This window comes from Heterodontus francisci, chromosome 1, assembly GCF_036365525.1.
Source record: "Heterodontus francisci isolate sHetFra1 chromosome 1, sHetFra1.hap1, whole genome shotgun sequence".
In the NCBI taxonomy this organism is placed as follows: Eukaryota; Metazoa; Chordata; class Chondrichthyes; order Heterodontiformes; family Heterodontidae; genus Heterodontus; species Heterodontus francisci.
Window position 1 is genome coordinate 112,894,352 of NC_090371.1, and position 19,743 is coordinate 112,914,094.

The 19,743-nt window shown below is 42.4% G+C and overlaps 1 protein-coding gene across 10 annotated transcripts in view; it reads right to left on the reverse strand.

Moving 5' to 3' along the window:
- Positions 1-7,315: 7,315 nt before the first annotated feature.
- Positions 7,316-19,743, reverse strand: part of pcm1 (pericentriolar material 1) — a 294,201-nt gene continuing 281,773 nt past the window's right edge. For 8 of the 10 annotated variants that reach the window (XM_068034505.1, XM_068034495.1, XM_068034557.1 and 5 more), the window contains 3 exons: positions 10,279-10,374; positions 8,268-8,398; positions 7,316-7,416 (listed from right to left, as the gene is read on the reverse strand). In XM_068034505.1, the coding sequence (XP_067890606.1) occupies positions 7,380-7,416; positions 8,268-8,398; positions 10,279-10,374 (264 nt within the window). In that variant the 3' untranslated portion in view covers positions 7,316-7,379. The remainder of the gene's footprint in view (positions 7,417-8,267; positions 8,399-10,278; positions 10,375-19,743) is intronic. The other 2 variants (XM_068034539.1, XM_068034534.1) reach the window with 1 other exon arrangement.

Below are 19,743 nucleotides of genomic sequence, written 5' to 3' on the forward strand. Positions count from 1 at the left end.
CAGGGTATAGATCTTCAGGTGGGGGGCAGGGGGTAAAAGAGAAGGTGGCATTACACTATTGATCAAGAAATCAATTACTGCAGTAAGGAGGGATGAAATCTTTAGAAAGTTCCTCAAATGAGGCCATATGGGTAGAACTTAAACAAAAAGGGGGCAATCACTTTGCTGGGAGTGTACTACAGGCCTCCAAACAGTCAGGGAGAGGTCGAGGAGCAGATATGTAGGCAAATCTCAAGGGATTTCAACTTCCCCAATGTTAACTGGGATAGTCTTAGTGCAAAAGGCTTTAAGGGGGTGGAATTCTTAAAGTGCATCCAGGAGAGTTTTTTGGGCCAGCAAATAGAAAGTCCTACAAGAGAAGGGGTGGTACTGGATCTAATCTTCGGAAATGAAGCCGGACAAGTGGTAGAACTGTCAGAGCAGCATTTCGGGGATAGTGACCATAACTCTGGGAGATTTAAGGTTGTTATGGAAAAGGACAAAGATGGAGCGGAACTAAAGGTATTGAATTGGGGGAAGGCCGATTTTCAATATGATAAAACAGGATCTGGCCAAAGTGGACTGGAAGCAGCTAGTTGTAGGAAAGTCTACATCAGGCGAGTGGGAGTCGTTCAAAAAGGAAATAGTGAGAGTTCAGGGCCAACATGTTCCCATAAAGATGAAGGGTAAGACCAATAAGTTCAGGGAACGCTGGATGTCGAGGATTGGATGGGGGTGGTGGGGTGAAAAGAGGCTTGTGGCAGATTCAGACGACTGAAAACAGCGGAGGCCCTCGAAGTATAGAAAGTGTAGGGGGGGTACTTAAAAAAAAAAGTAATTAGGAAAGCGAAGAGGAGCTATGAAAAAAGTGGTCCTTTTCCATAACAACCTTAAATCTCCCAGAGTTATGGTCACTATCCCCGAAATGCTGCTCTGACAGTTCTACCACTTGTCCGGGCAAGATGAAGGAAAATCCCAAGGTGTTTTATGAGTATATTAAGGGCAAGAGGATAACCAGGGACAGAGTAGGGTCCATTAGGGATCAAAGAGGCAATCTGTGTGGAGCTGGAGGACATAGGTGAGGTTTTAAATGATCACTTTTCATCTGTGTTCAGTATGGAGGATGATGTAGGTGTAGACATTAAGGAAGGGGATTGTCAAATACTTGAACAAATCAGCACTGAAGGGGAGGCTTTATTAGCAGCTTTAGTGGGCTTAAAAGTGGATAAATCCCCACGCCCAGATGAGATGTATCCCAGGCTGCTATCTGAGGCAAGGGAGGAGATTGCAGGGGCTCACACAAATTTTCAAATCCACTCTGGCCACAGGAGAGGTACCGGAGGACAGCAAATGTGGTACCATTATTCAAGAAGGGTAGCAGGGATAAACCAGGTAATTACAGGCCAGTGAGTCTAAAATCAGTGGTAGGGAAACTATTGGGGGAAAAAAATTCTGAGGGACAGGATTAATCTCCACAGGAAGAGGCAGGGATTAATCAAGGAGAGTCAGCATAGCTTTCTTGGGGGGAGGGGGGGGGGGGGGGGAAAGATCGTGTCTAATAAATTTGAATTTTTTGAGGTGACTAGGTGTGTAGATGAGGGTAAAGCAGTTAATGTAGTGTACATGGACTTCAGTAAGGCTTTTGACAAGGTCCTGCATGCGAGATTGGTTAAGTAGGTAAGAGCCCGTGGGATCCAGGGCAATTTGGATCCAAAATTGGTTTAGTGGCAGGAGACGGAGGGTGGTGGTCAAGGGTTGTTTTTGCGATCAGAAACCTGTGACCAGTGGGGTACCGCAGGGATTGGTGCTGGGACACTTGCTGTTTGTAGTGTACATTCATGATTTAGACGTGGATATAGGAGGTTTGATAAGCTTGTAGATGATGCAAAAATTGGTATTGTGAACAGTGAGGAGGAAAGCCTTAGATTACAGCACAATGCAGATGGGCTGGTAAGATGGGTGGAGCAGTGGCAAATGGAATTTAATCCTGAGAAGTGTGAAGTGAAGCATTTTTTTTGGGAGGACTAACAAGGCAAGGGAATATACAATGGATGGTAGGACCCTAGGAAATAGAGGGTCAGAGGGACCTGGGTGTACTTATCCATAGATCATTGAAGGCAGCAGCACAGGTAGATAAGGTGGTTAGGGAGGCTTATAGGATACTTGCCTTTATTAGCTGAGGCACAGAATATGAGAAAGGAGGTTATGACGGAGCTGTATAAAATGCAATTTCGGCCACAACTGGAGTACTGTGTACAGTTCTGATTGACACACTCTAGGAAGGATGTGATTGCACTGGAGACGGTGCAGAGGAGATTCACCAGGATGTTGCGTGGGCTGGTGCATTTCAGCTATGAAGAGAGACTGGATAGGCTATGGTGGTTTTCCTTGGAGCAGAGAAGGCTGAGGGAGGACCTGCTTGAGGTATACAAAATTGAGGGCATAGATAGGAAGAAACACTTTCCCTTTAGGAGGTGTCAATAACCAGGGGGCATAGATTTAAGGTAAGGGGCAGGAGGTTTAGAAGGGATTTGTGGGGAAAAAAATTGTTTTCACCCAGAGGGTGGTTGGAATCTGGAACACACTGCCTGAAGAAGAGGTGGTAGAGGCAGGAACCCTGAACATTAAAGTATTTAGATGAGCACTTGAAACACCATAGCATACAAGGCTACAGGCTAAGTGGCGGAAAATGGGATTCGACGAGATAGGCTTGATGGCTGGTGCGGACACTGAGCCGAAGAGCCTATTTCTGTGCTGTATAGCTATGACTCTATATGAAGTATATGTAACTTGCAAAAATCTTGGTATCAGAAAAATAACTACATTGGTATTTGGGTGGGAGGTAAGAGACAAGGTTGGGATCGAAGGTTGTTATATTGTGTCAATCAGAAGTGTTTCCTGGCCCACAAACTTTGTATGCATGAAGGGATCATACTACTGTTGTACTTTGCTGAGACCACATCTAGAGTACTGTGTGTAATTTTGGTCTCCTTTACTTAAGGCAAGATATACTTCCATTGGAGATGGTATGGTGAAGGTTTGGTAGGTTGGCCCTTGGGATGAGGGGTTGAGTAAATTGGGTCTATATTCCCTGGAGTTAAGAAAAATAAGAGGTGATCTCATTGAAACAAATGATTCTGAAAGGGCTTTACAGAGTGGGAACAGAGGTTGTTTCCCCTGATTGGGGCATCTAGAACATGGGGGCAGTCTCAGGATAAGGGACTGATTATTTATTAGAGATGAGAAATTTCTTCAAGGGTTGTGAATCTTTTGGAATTCTCTGAAGGTTGTGGATGCTCCATCGTTGAATATATTCAACGCTGATAGGTTTTTGGTCTCTCGGGAAAGGAAGGGGAGCTGGCAGCAAAGTGGAGTCAAAGATCAGCTACTCTTGGATTGAATGGTGGAGCAAGCCCGACAGGCTGTATGGTGTATTCCTGCTCCTACTTCGACTGGTGCTTCAGCTTTTCACCTATATATTAACTTGTAACAGTTGTACACCAGTGTTTGCAGATCACCCTAACTTGGGAGGCACCAAAGTTTGACAGAAAAAGAAGTTATAAAGGGGCATAGTTTTTTTTTCACTCAATTACCTATGGTAGATGGAGTTCAATGTGGGGACTTATAGTCTGAGAAAGACAAATCAGAATATTTTAAGTGAAAAACTAGGCAATGTGGAGGGGCAAAGGGTTTTTCGGTATCCATATGCACAAATCACAAAGCTCATGCACAGCTATAAAACGGTAAGTAAAAAAGGCTAATGGAATGTTAGACTTGATCTGAAGGGTGTCGGATTTCCAAAAAGTGATGTTTCAGTCATAAAGCCTTGGTCAGACCCCGTCTGGAGTACTTTGTTCAGTTTGAGTTTCCAGAAAGACTTACTGGCCTTGGAGGGATACCCTCCAGGAAAGTTTATTGCATGTATATATGCACACTTTCTAAATGTGATGGTAAATTCATATTGTACAAAAACAAATGAACCCCCTCAACCTTGGCCAATTAAAAAAAAATTCATTGGTGATGGTGATCTGCTGCTTGAATCATTGCAGTCCATGGAGTTATAGGTACACACACAGTGCTTAGGGAGGGAATTCCAGGTTGTTGACCCAGGGCAGTGAAGGAATGGTGATCTAGTTCCAAGTCAGGCAGATGTTGGGCTTGGAGGGGAACTTGTAGGTGGTGGTGGTCCCATGCTTCTGCTGCCCTTGTCCTCTAGCTGGTAGAAGTTGTGGGTTTGGGAAGTGCTGTTGAAGGAGCCTCGATGAGTTGTTGCATAGATGGTGCACAATGCAACCATGGTGTGTCAGTGGGAGTGACTGTTTGTTTAAGATGGATAGGGTGCCAATTAAGCAGGCTGTATTATCCTGGATGGTATTGAGATTCTTGAATGTTGATGCAGCTGTGCTCATCCAGGCAAATGGGAAGTTTTCCATCATGCTCCTGACTTGTGGATTGTCGATGGAGGAAAGTAAAGTGGTGAATTATTTTCCACAATGCCCAGCCTATGACCTGCTCTGGTAGCCACAGTATTGATATGGCTGGCCTGGTTAAGTTTCTAGTCAATGATAACCTGCAGGATGAATGTGCTGGATTCAGCAATGGTAATATCACTGAACACCAAGGGGAGATGGTTAGATTCTCTCGTTGAAGATAATCATTGCCTGGTACTTATATGGCACGAAGGTTCCAGTTTGGGCTATCAAGTAATATTGTCCAGATCTTGCTGCAGACAGCACGGGCTGCTTCAGTCATTGTGGAGTTGTATATGGTACTGAACACTCTGCACTCATCAGCAAACATTCCTACTTACTCCAGCTATTGAGAGATTGATCATTCTCGTTAACAGTATGCAACAGCATTCAATCCCTCCCAATCAAGCTGCAGGAATCACACAAGTTTGGCATAATTTTCCAACTTGATTTGACTAACACATGAATGGCAAAATCTTTTACCTATTAGGTTGTTTACAACCCACCACCCATTTATTCACTCTTTTTCTGAAGTTCATGGGTGCTAGTAGCCCTCTGTCATCATCAGAATATGCTGATCTAGACCATGATCATAAGGAGTCTATCTTACCATGAATTGCTTCACAACCTTACCCAAGCATATCCTTACTCAACATTTGCACACTGAGGCACTGGTCCATATTGCTTCCCAACTTCAGTATTGAGTTTACTAAAAGTGCCACATGCTACAACGTAGTACAATAGTTCATTGCATTTGGTTTTCAAATAAGCTGTACAATTTCAAGTCAGTCTATTGTGAAATAGTGTATGAGCGATCGTCTTTCTGATTTTCATCAGTGATAACACAATGTTACTTTATTTTGAAATTGCATAGTAAACATTTTAAAATCATACATTAAAAAATGCAGATTAAGGATTGCCCACACAACACAGCAACATGCCTGTCAAAGTTTAAATTTAAATTAAATGCACAAACCATAGAAACATCTACGACAGAAAAATGCACTGCAATGAAAGGCAGCTTAGCATATTGATTCTACAAAATGTTTATGCTGCCACTAGCTGAAATAGTGCACCTATTCTAAACAAATTTGTATCCAATTTCACAAAAAGGTTTTTGCTACAGGAGTCGCTTGTGATTGCCTGCAGGCAGTTCTCTGGAAAAAATCAACTTCTTTTGTGTGTAGTGTAGCATGCTGCAGATAGCAACATATTGTTAGAGCTAGTCACTCTAGTAAGCAATTTAGAAAACAATTAAAGGATTTGAGAATGATTACTATGCATGAGGGATGAAATGTTGCCTGTTTGTGTCATTTGTAATCTTTTCAACATGCTGTTGCCCAATGTAGCATAGAGAATAGTTCCATTTATTTACATTGTATTCAAGATGCACAGTTTGTTAGACCCAAATAAACAAAGTTATTACAAAATCTTCGACAAGCAAAGTAAAAGTAGGACTGTTATCAAGGCTTGAGCTCCTTTCCTGACTAAGACCTGGGGAAGCAGTTGTTGGAACAAGTTTTTTTTTAAAATAGCACTGGTGATTGGTACTGCAATGCAAACATATAAAATGTATCTATGTAAGCCATTAGGGTTTATGAAAATGGAAATAATCATGCAAAATTTGCACACGTGACTTACTTTGAAGAATGGTACACATCTGTTTAAAATTGCAGGAAGTAATGCTCAACTCTTGAACTAACCAGAACATGTAGCTTTCCATTGTGACACCATCTATAAAGCTATGGAACTAATTCAGATCTTGCTTTTGACAAGGTTTGATGTTAATAGTCAATGCTCATTTGCAACCTGAAACTCAGATGAGTGGCATTGAATGAATCTTATTTTTACCTGGTATCTGTATAAAAATAGTAAGCTTTACAGAAGTGAATTCTAAGCAAATGACAGTACTGGAATGGCAAATTAATATCCTTAGTTGGTTAAAATACCAATCTTCTATTATGTCTGTACATAATTCAATTCTATACTAGAATCTGAAAGCAGAGAACAAACCACAGATTTAAGATCAGTAATTCAGTGTCGAAGAGCAACACAACTGACTTTTACCTGCAACATATGTATGCTGTGGGTCTTTCTAATTTGCAAATAAGATGCCATATTAACAAAGGTAGGGCAAATTCTTTACATATCTAACTTTCAGCTACATCATTTTTCAGATTTACAGGTGCATGTGGTGGATTAGAGGCTCCACTGATTAGACAGCAGTGCAAGTCAGTTGGAGCAGTTTAGCTACAACAACTGAACCCAGTTAATCTAGAATGTCATTTTCCATGCCAAAATGCTATTTTGAAATACAGCAGATATATTGAAGTTACCATATGTTTGCTTATGAGGCTGGCTTGAAGTCAGACGACAACACCAGGTTCTTATATGGATAAAGAGTGTCCATAGCAAAACAACTTGCATACACTGTAGAGTCTCTCTCACACACAAAAAAAAAATCACTCCACATTGAACAAGCACAATAAAATCTCTCCAGAAGTAGGTTGATAGTTGGTAAGGTACTGTTAATGAACAGCAACATATAAAACCAGACAGAATTACCCACTGTTGGTAAAAGTGTACTGATAAGGGAAATCTATTAAATACATTACTACCTTTGAATGACAAAATATAGTGGTGCTGGGACTGGAGCCTTTCATTAGAAAAGTGGATATATTTTAGTATAAAACTGGCTTGTCAGTAAAAATTGAAAATTCAGGCTGTAGACTATTTAGAAACAAAATTATTAAAAGTACTGTGATGTATTGCAGCTTATACTCAGTGTAGACCAAGAAATTCTGGTCAGACTTAACCAATCTATAATGGGCCAACAATTCTAGCAAAAGGCTAATTAAAAGATAACATTTTTAGCAATAAACGGGTCAAATTTAATTAACTTATTCAGAAAGAACAAGACAGTGATGAAGATCAATATTCACTCATGCACTTCGGGCTCCACCATTTTCTAAAACAAAGGAAAAAAAGGATTATTATTGATTTACAAACCAAGGCTAATAATTATGAGCCAAACACCTGTTTAAATTTATTATCTAGTACAGTAACAATTGCTGATCTTCCACTCCCAACTCCCCTCAAAGTACAGAAATGTTTCCACATTAATAAAACTACAGTACGCAGGAGGAGGGTTCTTCTGGCGTATGATGGCTCCAAATGCACTCATAGGTTGGTCCAAAGTGGTAGCCCCACATGATTAACACAGGTCTAATCCATGACATAAGCTATTTTCCCAATCTGTGACAACACGAGTTACAGTAAGGGAAAAGAGCTCCAAAATGCAGAGTAAGTGGATATCACAAAATTGACATTTTACAAATAGAAGTTTTTTTTTGTTATATTTTATCAGAGAAATTGAGGGAGTATTTTGAGCACAAAGTATTACACCTAGATCCTCTTTCCTGGAGTTGTCTTCAGTTCTGAGACTCTCCTCCAGACAGTTATGTAAATCTTCCAACAGACAAAGCAAGCAACTGAAAGCAGACTCCCTTTTATTATGTGTTTAAATATAATTAACAGATAAAAATGCACAGAAAAATGTAACTTAATTTGAAATTTTTCCATTAAAAAAGGGGCCATTTTCACTAATAATTTCACTTGCTTCCCTCTTAATCTAAATGTTCTGCTATAAATTTCTGCCTTCGTGATGTTTTTGTAATTGTTGCTCCCTACAGTATCTTTACACTGTTGCATATTACAAGTTAGGTATCAGGTTAACCTTAATGCAATAAAATTTAGCACACTGCTGCGTAATAAAACTACAAATAGATAGCAAGATACTGCAAACTATCTATAACCCACCTCTTACCTGGTTCTTTTAGAGTTTCTGAGTTGCCTGCAAGCTCTTGTGCTCCATCCACATCAGCATTCAGTAGATCACAAGCTAAATTGTTCTTCTGCTCCTCGTCAGAAATTCTCCTCATCAATTCATCCTGTGGAGATTTGAAAAAAAAAAACACTTTTGAATTACTACTCATTAATATCTTTATTCAATCAACTTGGGACTCAGAAGTACAATTTCTACATCTATGGACAACACCAAATTGGAGTGTAGTTGTACAAAGGAGGACTGAGCATTACAAAACATTAATAACTTTGCAGAATGGGCATGTCATTGACAAATGAACTTCAATATAGATAAGTGTGGAGTGGTACATTTAGTAGGAAGAATGAGGCCATACATTCCTAGAAAAATAAACATTTAAATGTGGTGGAGGATCAGAGAGATTTGGAGGCACAGATACATAAATCATTAAAAGTAGTAACAAGGTTAATAAGGCCATAAAAATAGCAAACAAAACATTGGGGTTCATACCTAGAGGGATAGAACTGAAAAGCAAAGAAATGTTAAACTTGTGTAGAACCTTGGTTAAGATCACACTTGGACTATTGTGAACAATCTTATCTTCGTAAAATTCCAAGGGGAGGACCCACTGTCCGAGGCTAACTTAAAAAAAAGTCAAAGTTAGTATCAAACTTAAAGAAAATGCATATAATTGTACAAAGATGGTGGCAGGTCAGAAGATTGGACAGAATATAAAAAACAGCAAAGAATGACTAAAAGATTGATGAGGGAAAAATTACAGTATGAGAGAAAGCTAGCTAGAAAGATAAAAACAGATAATAAGAGTTTCTATAGATAGTTAAAAAAGAGTTAACAAAGTGAGCATTGGTCCTAGAGAAAGTGAGTCTGGGAAATTAATAAGGGAAAATAAGGAGATAGCAGACGAAATAAACAGGTATTTTGCATCGGGTCTTGACAGGGTGGATGTAGAAAGGATGTTCCCCCTTGCTGGAGAATCTAGAACTAGGGGTCACTATTCAAAAAAAAGGGGTCTCCCATTTAAGACAGAGATGAGAAGAAACTTTTCCTCTCAGATGGTCGTGAGTCTTTGGAACTCTCTTCCTCAAAAGGCAGTAGAAGCAGAGTCTTTGAATATTTTTAAGGCAGAAGTAGATAGACTCTTGATAAGCAAGGGGTGAAAGGTTATCGGGGATAGGCAGGAATGTGGAGTTGAGGTTACAATCAGATCAGCCATGATCTTATTGAATGGCGGAGCAGGCTCGAGAGACCAAGGAGCCTACTCCTGCTCCTAGTTCATATGGTCGTATGTATGTTCATATTATAAAAATGATATAGAGGCACTAGAGAAGGTGCAAGAAAGATTTACTAGGATGATAAAAGAACTGAAAGGTTATACCTATCAGGTAAGGTCGAATAGACTTGATCTCTTTTCTCCAGTAGAGAGAAGACAGGATGACCTGATAGAGGTCTTCTAGATTATGAAAGGGTTTGATAGGGTAGACGTACAGAAGAGACCTGAACTAGGGCCAGAATAAAAGATAGTCATTCATAAATCCAACAGAGAATTCAAGAGAAATTTCTTTACTTTGAGGGTGGTTAGAATGTGAACTCGCTCCTCAACAGGTGGTAATGACCTGGAGCTCGCTGCCCACGAGGGTGTTGGAAGCGCAGACGATCAATGACTTCAAGAGGACGTTGGATAGAGACATAGGACTATGGGGAGCAATGTGGGGAGTGAGACTGACTAAATAGCTCCATGGGCTGAATGGCCTCCTTCTGTGCCATAAATGACTCTATGAGGAGTAATTGAGGCAAGGAGCATAGGTGTATTTAGGGGAAGCTAGATGAGCATGAGGCAGAAAGGAATAGAAGGATAAGGTTAGATGAAGAAGGGTGCAAGTAGGCTCGTGTGGAGCATAAATACCAGCATGGAGTTGTTGGGCTGAATGGCCCATTTCTATGCAGTTAATACTATGTAATATTATGTAATCTTATTACGAGGATTACCTCAGAAAGCACCGAGAGATTTGGGGGTAAGTTTTCTACTTTAACGAAGTCATCTTCATCTGATTTTTGGCTCAGATTGCCAGAACCAGCTTCCTGCTAAAGGGAGTAGAGAATTGTGTTACAAATCTTTCAGTTAAAATAGCACACACAATTGGGTACAAAAGAATGAGGAAATGAATTTATGAACATTGGCATTGTGAGAACAACTTTGCACAAATCAGTAATTTAACTGGACCAGTGGAAACAAACTACACTGCAAGATCTTGCATCTAAACACCATTTTTCATTATCACGTGCGGTACAAATCCCAAGGGGCATAACGCTCCAACATATATTGCGGTCTTTAATATCGATTCCATCAACATCAAAAGCAACAGGAAAATCTAAGCACCAACATACAAGTTTATATTGAACATAATTTTCTTACTATCAAAGGCAAACTATTGAAGAACCTGCATGACTGTCGCATTGCTGACCCTTTATACCACTTTTCTACATTAAGGATTTGAAAAAAGTTGCATCTAATGTTCAGTTTTTAAAAACAGTGTATTCACACAAGTTTTAAAAAAGGGCTCTGAAATAATAAGCTGTTAATGAGCTCACTTAAATGTTGTTTCCTCTCCATAAAAGTGCCTCATTCAAAAAGACAAGCAAGAGATAAAACACAGACAGACAGGCAGGCAGAAAAATTTTCTGAAACAGAATGCTGCAAAGCAGTCAGGTAGCAAAGGCTGTGAGGAAGTTGGAGTACAGAATAAGAGGCAGAAATTATATTGTTCAAACCAAGGAGGACAACCCACTGTTGTGGGGAAGTGTGGCAGGTGCTTCGTTTTGTATTACTGTGCAAGATAAACTATTGAGTCATAGAGTCAGAGTAATACAGCACAGAAATAGGCCCTTCGGCCCAACGTGTCTGCGCTGACCATCAAGCACCCATCCGATCTAATCCCATTTTCCCGCACTTGGCCCTTAGCCTTGTATGTTATGGCGTTTCAAGTGCTCAGCTAAATACTTCATAAATGTTGTGAGGGTTCCTGCCTCTACCACCCCTTCAGGCAGTGTATTCCAGGTTCCAACCACCCTCTGGGTGAAACGTTTTTTCCTCAACTCCCCTCTAAACCTCCTGCCTCTTACTTACCTTAAATCTATGCCCCCTGGTTATTTACCCCTCTACTAAGGGAAAAAGTTTCTTCCTACCTATCCTATCAGGCCCCTCATAATTTTGTATACTTCAATCAGGTCCCCCTCCAGCCTTCTCCGCTCCAAGGAAAACAACCCGAGCCTATCCAGTCTCTCTTCATAGCTGAAATGCTCCAGCCCAGGCTCCTCTGCACCCTCTCCACTGCAATTACATCCTTCCTATAGTGTGGTGACCAGAACTGTACACAGTACTCCATCTGTGGCCTAAGCAGTGTTTTACACAGCTCTAACATAACCTCCCTGCTCTTATATTCTATGCCTTGGTTAATAAAGGCAAGTATCCTATATGCCATCCTAACCACCTTATCTACCTGTGCTGCTGCCTTCAGTGATCTACAGACAAGCACTCCAAGGTCCCACTGACCCTCTACTTCCTAGGGGCCTACCATCCATTGTATATTCCCTTGACTTGTTAGTCCTCCCAAAATGCATCACCTCACACTTCTCAGGATTAAATTCCATCTGCCACTGCTCCGCCCATCTTACCAGCCCAACTATATCGTCCTGTAACCTAAGGCTTTCCTCCTCACTATGTACGACACCAATTTTCGTGTCATCTACGAACTTACCTATCATACCTCCTATATTCACGTCTAAATCATGAATGTACACTACAAACAGCAAGGATCCCAACACTGATCCCTGCGGTACCCCACTGGTCACAGGCTTCCATTCGCAAAAACAACCCTCGACCATCACCCTCTGTCTCCTGCCACTAAGCCAATTTTGGATCCAATTTGCCAAATTACCCTGGATCCCATGGGCTCTTATCTTCTTAACCAACCTCCCCTGCGGGACATTATCAAAAGCCTTACTGAAGTTCATGTAAACTACATCAACTGCTTTACCCTTATCTACACATCTAGCCACTTCCTCAAAAAATTCAATCAAATTTGTTAGACACAATCTCCCCCTGACAAAGCCATGCTGACTATCCCTGCCTCTCCAAGTGGAGACTAATCCTGGCTCAGAATTTTTTCCAATAATTTCCCTACCACTGACATTAGACTCACAGGCCTATAATTACGTAGTTTATCCCTGCTACCCTTCTTGAATAATGGCACTACATTCGCCGTCCTCCAGTCCTCTGGTACCTCTCCTGCGGCCAAAGAAGATTTGAAAATTTGTGTCAGAACCCTTGCTATCTCCTCCCTTGCCTCACATAGCAGCCTGGGATACATCTCATCTGGGCCTGGGGATTTATCCACCTTTAAGCCCGCTAAAGCCGCTAATACTTCCTCCTTTTTAATGTGAATCTGTTCAAGTATATCACAAACCCCCTCCCTGACCACAACACCTACATCGTCCCTCTCCATAGTGAACACAGATGAAAAGTAATCATTCAAAACCTCACCTATGTCCTCCAGCTCCACACACTGATTGCCTCTTTGATCCCTAATGCGCCCCACTCTTTCCCTGGTTATCCTCTTGCCCTTAATATACTGATAAAACACCTTGGGATTTTCCTTTATCTTGTCTACCAGTGTTTTTTCATGCCCCCTCTTCGCTCTAGTTACTTTAAGTACCCCCCTACACTTTTTATACTCCTCTGGGCCTGCACTGTTTTCAGCGCTCTGAATCCCTTTTTTTCCCTTATCCAATCCTCTAAATCCCTTGACATCCAGTGTTCCCTTGTTGGTCCGTACACAAAAAGCAGGACAAGTCCAACCCAATCAATTACCGCCCCATCAGTCTACTCTCAATCATCAGTAAAGTGATGGAAGGTATCATCAAGTGCCATGAAGCAGCACTTGCTTAGCAATAACCCACTCAGTGACGCTCAGTTTGGGTTCCGCCAGGGCCACTTGGCTCCTGACCTCATTGCAGCCTTGGTTCAAACATGGACAAAAGAGCTGAACTCAAGAGGTGAGGTGAGAGTGACTGCCCTTGACATCAAGGCAGCATTTGACCGAGTATGGTATCAAGGAGCCATAGCAAAACTGCAGTCAATGGGAATCGGGGGAAAACTCTCCGCTGGTTGGAATCATACCTAGCACAAAGGAAGATGGCTGTGGTTGTTGGAGCTCAATCTTCTGAGCTTCAGGGCATCACTGCAGTAGTTCCTCAGGGTAGAGTCCTAGGCCCAATCATCTTCAGCTGTTTCATCAATAACCTTCCTTCAATCATTAGGTCAGAAGTGGGGATGTTCGCTGATGATTGCACAATGTTCAGCACCATTCGCGACTCCTCAGATACTGAAGCAGTCAGTGTAGAAATGCAGCGAGACCTGGACAATATCCAGGCTTGGGCTGATAAGTGGCGAGCAACATTCATGCCACACAAGTGCCGGGCAATGACCATCTCCAACAAGAGAGAATCTAACCATGTCCCCTTGTCATTCAATGGCATGACCATCACTGAATCCCCCACTATCAACATCCTAGGGACTACCATTGACCAGAAACTGAACTGGAGTAGCCACATAAATACCGTGGTTACAAGAGCAGGTCAGAGGCTAGGAATCCTGCAGCGAGTAACTCATCTCCTGACTCCCCAAAGCCTGTCCAGCATCTACAAGGCACAAGTCAGGAGTGTGATGGAATACTTTCCATTTGCCTGGATGGGTGCAGCTCCAACAACATACAAGAAACTTGACACCATCCAGGACAAAGCAGACCACTTGATTGGCACCCCATCTACAAACATTCACTCCCTCCACCACCGACACACAGTGGCAGCGGTGTGTACCATCGACAAGATGCACTGCAGCAATGCACCAAGGCTCCTTCGACAGCACCTTCCAAACCTGTGACCTCTGCCAACTAGAAGGACAAGGGCAGCAAATGCATGGGAACACCACCACCTGCAAGTTCCCCTCCAAGTCACACACCATCCTGACTTGGAACTATATCGCCGTTCCTTCACTGTCGCCGGGTCAAAATCCTGGAACTCCCTTTCTAAGCACTGTGGGTGTACCTACCTCACATGGACTGCAGCGATTCAAGAAGGCAGCTCACCACCACCTTCTCAAGGGCAATCAGGGATGGGCAATAAATGGTGGCCTAGCCACCGACGCCCACATCTCATGAATGAATAAGAAAATACTCTTCACCTTTATGGGAACATGTTGGACCTGAACCCTCACTCTTTCCTTTCTGAATGACTTGCATTAGTCTAATATAGACTTTCCTACAAGAAGCTGCTCCCAGTCCACTTTGGCCAGATCCTGTTTTATCAAATTTAAATCTGCCTTCCCCCAATTCAGTACTTTTATTTCCGGACCCTCTTCCATAACTACCTTTGCTTGAATTGAACTGTGTTTAATAACAATTGCTGTTGTGCATGTTCATTTAACTGTGAAATAAAGCATCATATTGATCAGTATCAAGCCATGAAGTCTTTTCTCAGTCCATGTTCAAAGAAATTGAAGAAGCACCAATTTAAATCACTATTCTTAACCCTAATGTCACACTATTTTTTTATTCATTTGTGGGATGTGGGCGTTGCTGGCTCGGCCAGCATTTGTTGCCCATTCCTAATTGCCCTTGGGCTGACTGACTTGCAAGGCCATTTCAGAGGGCTTTTTTTTTCTTAAAAGAGTCAATCACATTGCTGTGGGTCTGGAGTCACATGTAGGCCAGACCAGGTAAGGATGGCAGATTTCCTTCCCTGAAGGATATTAGTGACATTAGATGGGGTTTTATGACAATAGTTTCACGGTACCATTACTGAGACTAGCTTTCAATTTGAGAATTTCTATTATTTAATTGAATTTAATTAATTAATTGAATTTAAATTCTACCAGCTGCCATGGTGGGATTTGAACCTATGTCCCCAGGGCATTAGCCTGGCCTCTGAAATTACTAGTTCAGTGATGTCACCACTACGCCACCGTCTCCCCCTAAACAGAGTAGTGGGAGGCAACTCCCAGTAAAGCAAGACGCTCAGGCTACCTATGGGAGCAACAGATACTACTGAACCTCAGGAGGTTATCTATGGCAGACCTAGAGTTGTAACAATTACTTTGAATGTAGTTTTCAGTTAAGACTCCTATTTTCTCATTTCATAGTCCATCAAATGCAGTTGGAAACCTGCTGACATGACTCTGCATCAGATACTAGCAACTCAGGGATGATCTACTCCGTTTAATTTTCACTGAAATCAAGTTATTAACCTCACTATTGTAAACTGGGACTGCCAACACAAACCACACTTAAAATCCTCAGTGATCGTACAGGGCAGCGAAAATGGCAGTCTGCGCAGACGCGGAGTCGCCTTAATATTGATCGTGGCGGCTCATTTAAATGGCCGGGACTGTGCAGATGCCTGCGCCATTTTAAAGGGCTTAGACCCTAAATAACTAGTTAAATTTTTAAAGAAATAGTTAATCTAAAATTATGAAAACTAATTTTAAAAAAATTTCCAGCCCCTCTCCCACCCCCCAATAGCCTTACATGTCATTTGTGCCCTCTACCCCCCTCAAAATACTTAGCTTCAGTACCTGACCTTCCTCCCCCACCCAACACCCCCAAAGTTCAGAAACTTTTACCTTTACCCCTTCCCATCGCCCCCTCAACCAATCAGTATCGTTTAACCCCGCTCCCACCCTGAGAACTTACTTGCTCCCCCCCTCCCCACCAGTGTTCAGACAATCTTCAGTAGTCAGGGATCGGACGGCGTGGGAGTGCTGGCCACCTACCGTAATATGAGAGCGGGACGGCTGGCATGATGAGTTAACTAATTATTCCTTAATTTAAATTAATTAACATATGACATTTTGGTCCCGTCGCTGAGTGGCGGGAGGCTGCCATGCGGTCTTGCCGCTGTCGGTAATATGGGGCGGGGCCTTCAGGGTGTCAAGGCCTGTGGCGGGCCTCTCCCGGAGGCATTTGCCAGGCCCCCCCGACATCAGGGGGCCAGAAAATTCAGCCCACAGTCTCACAAATGTCAAGATACAAGGCCAATGCTGAAAAATAATACAACAAAACTTGCTTGCTCTAGCCATAGCCCCAAAGGACCATAGACATCTCTCCCCATTAGAGGGAGACAGTTGGTGATGTATAGCTTGAAGGTCACCACTCCTCAAGCGTGGGGCAAGGCGAGGAGGGAGGCCTCCATGATCAACCACAGCCGGTACAGGGATTGAACTCACGCTATTGGCGTCTTTCACTAGCCGTCTAGCCAACTGAGCTCCAACCAAACTTAATGACAAACAAATGTTCAATACACTATCAAATTTATGCGTGTGTTGCTGTTAAATCTAGAAAATGTTTTAATAAATGTGGTAGAATTCCTCCATGTAGCAGATTATATTGAGAGCAGTGAATATAGTAAACTAGATAGATAGGTACATGTAAATTGCTGTTTCATCTGGAAGGAGTGTTTGGGGCCTTGGACAGTGAGGAGAGCTAAAAGGGGCAGGTGTTGCATCTTTTGCGCTTGCATGGAAAGATGCCATTGGAAGGGGCTGGGGTGTTGGGGGTGAAAGAGGAGTGGACCAGCGTGTCACAGAAGGAATAGTCCCTTCAGAATGCTGAAAGGGGAGTGGAAGGGAAGATGTGGCATGGACCTGATGGGCCGAAAGGTCTCCTTCTGTAACATTATGACTCTATAATGTGTTTGGTGATGGCATCATGCCAGAGGTGGTGGAGGATTTGCCCCACCATGTCCGACCCACTTCCTGCAGTTCTGCTCTCACTCCTTTGAAGTGGAACAGCGAGTTATGTACGTGTACTTCTCTCAATTTAGTACACTGTATTCACTGCTCACAATATCTACATTGGGGAGACCGAAAGCAGATTGGGTGACCGGTTTGCAGAACACCTTTACTCAATCCACAAGCCTGACCTCAAGCTTCTAGTGGCCTGCCATTTTAATTTTCCAAATTACCTTCATGCTGACATCTGTGTCTTCGGCCTACTGCAATGTTCCAATGAAGCTCTACGTAAGCTCAAGGAACAGTATCTCATCTTTCGATTAGGCACTTTACAGCCTTCTGGATTCAACGTTATGTTCAACAATTTCAGACCGTAATCTCTGTTCCATTTTGATTCCTTTTCTTTGCATGTTTTGGCCTTAATCTCGTTTTTCTTTTGTTTTTGCTTTCTGATGGCAGCTGTTATTATGCCTACTCTGCAATTTACATGTACTCTGGACGCATCTTTTGTTTCTTTACTTGTCCCATTACTACTCCCTTTGACTCTGCCCCAACAACTCTTTCGTCATTTGATGTCTTCCGTCTTCCAACTTATCCCAGACCTTCCCTTTTGTTCTTTTGCCACTCTCCCCCATTTGACCTACTGAAAACCTATTACATTTCTAGCTTTTACCAGTTTTGATGAAGGGTCATCGACCTGAAATGTTAACTCTGCTGCTGCCAGACCTGCTGAGTATTTCCAGCATTTTCCGCTTTCATCGCAAGAAATAAATTGTGGGACACTGCAAATATTTACACAATGGAAACCACATTGCAGTTCTGACTTGTTTGGCAGCAGATAGTGAAGGACAAATTCTTGACTCAAATTTAACTGTTAAGTGACCTTAGGAGTCAACACAGAGATCACTATTATGGGCCATACTGTCAGAATACCAAATCAAACAAGACTAATCTATACCAGAGGACCAGCAAACAACAGCTATTCACACGTAAGAAACTTGTACTCATGTTCAAAAAAGTTTGCACTGATGAGAACTAATTTAAGTTCCTAATTGGCCAAGCCCTGAAGGACACAGCAGTCAAACTGGCTTCGGCAGATTGTGAGAGAATCAGTATGAGGGAAACACTGAATTCATCCTGTCCTCACAAACCCATCTGTCACAGATGCACCTGTCCATGATAATATTGGTAGGCAGTCCTTGTGGGGAGGAAGTCCCTTCGTCCGTCTCCACAATGAAGTCATGTTTTTGTGGCACTATCACAGTGTGAAATGGGATAGATTCAGAACAGATTGAGCAACTCAAAACTGGGCATCCATAAGGCGCTGCGGATGACCAGCAGCAGCAGAATTGTACTCCACCGGAATCTGTAATCTCATAGCTTGGTATTTCCCTCGCTCCACTATTACATTCAAGCCAGGGCATTAGTCCTGGTTCAATGAGGAGTGCAGAAGAGCATTCCAGCAGCAATACCAGGCATAGCTAAAAATGAGGCAACAACCTAGTGAAGCTACAACACAGGACTACATGCATGCTAAACAGCAGAAGCAACATGCGATAAACAGAGCAAAGCGATCCTACAACCAAAGGATCAGATCAAAGCTCTGCAGTCCTGCCACATCCAGTCATCAATGGTAGTAGATAATTAATGGGAGGAAAAGACTCCATGGACATCCCCATCCACAATGATGGGGGTGCCCAGCCAGTGTGTGCAAAAGACAAGACTGAAGCATTTGCAACCATCTTCAGCTAGAAGTGCTGCATGGATGATCCAGGGGGGAATGTGGGGATTGGGGGGTGGAGGAAGATGATAAAGTTTGGGTATAATCTCAGAGATACTGTGGCGTTATAGAGTTTGATTACAGTGCTATTGTATGCAGCAGGGCTGTGCTTAGGAAATGAGGACTCTCGGGCCGCGGTACTACGACAACGCGGTTGTGTTACCGCAGTTTAAACTGTCACCTTGGGAGTGGGGAAAGTGTGAAGGGAGGATGAATGGGGAAGAGAGGAGGATGACGACAATGATGTACTTTGTCTCACAAACACAATACCTTCCAAACATCAGCTCATGCAAGTAATTACCCTGAGCATTTCATAGAATCATAGAAATTTATAGCACAGGAGGCAGCCAGTTGGCCAGTCATGCCTGTGTTGGATCTTTGAAAGAGCAGCTGTGTTTAGTTCAACATCCCCGCTTTTTGCACAACCCTGCAAGTTCCTCATCCTCACGTACTTGTTCAATTCCCTGTTATTTATGGAATCAGTGTCCACCACCTTTTCAGGTGGAGCATTCCAGATCTCAAAAACTCAGTGAAAACATTTCTCATCTCCCCTCTAAACCTTTTTTCCATTGATTTTTCAATCCATGACCTCTAGTTATTTACCCACTCACCAGATGGAATATTTTTTCCTTGTTTACGTGACCAAAATCCATCTTGAAAACTTCCATTAGGTCAGTTCTTAATTTTCGCTGTTCAAGGAGAACAGTCCTAATTTTTCCAACGTCTCGCCATAAATGAAGTCCCTCATCCCTGGTAACATTCTGGTAAAACTCCTCTATAGCTTTTCCAATGCCTAACATCTTTCCTGCAGTGTGGTGTCCAGAACTGTCCACGATAATCCAGCTGAGGCCAAACCAGATTTATGCAGTTCGAGCTTTTTGCTTTGATA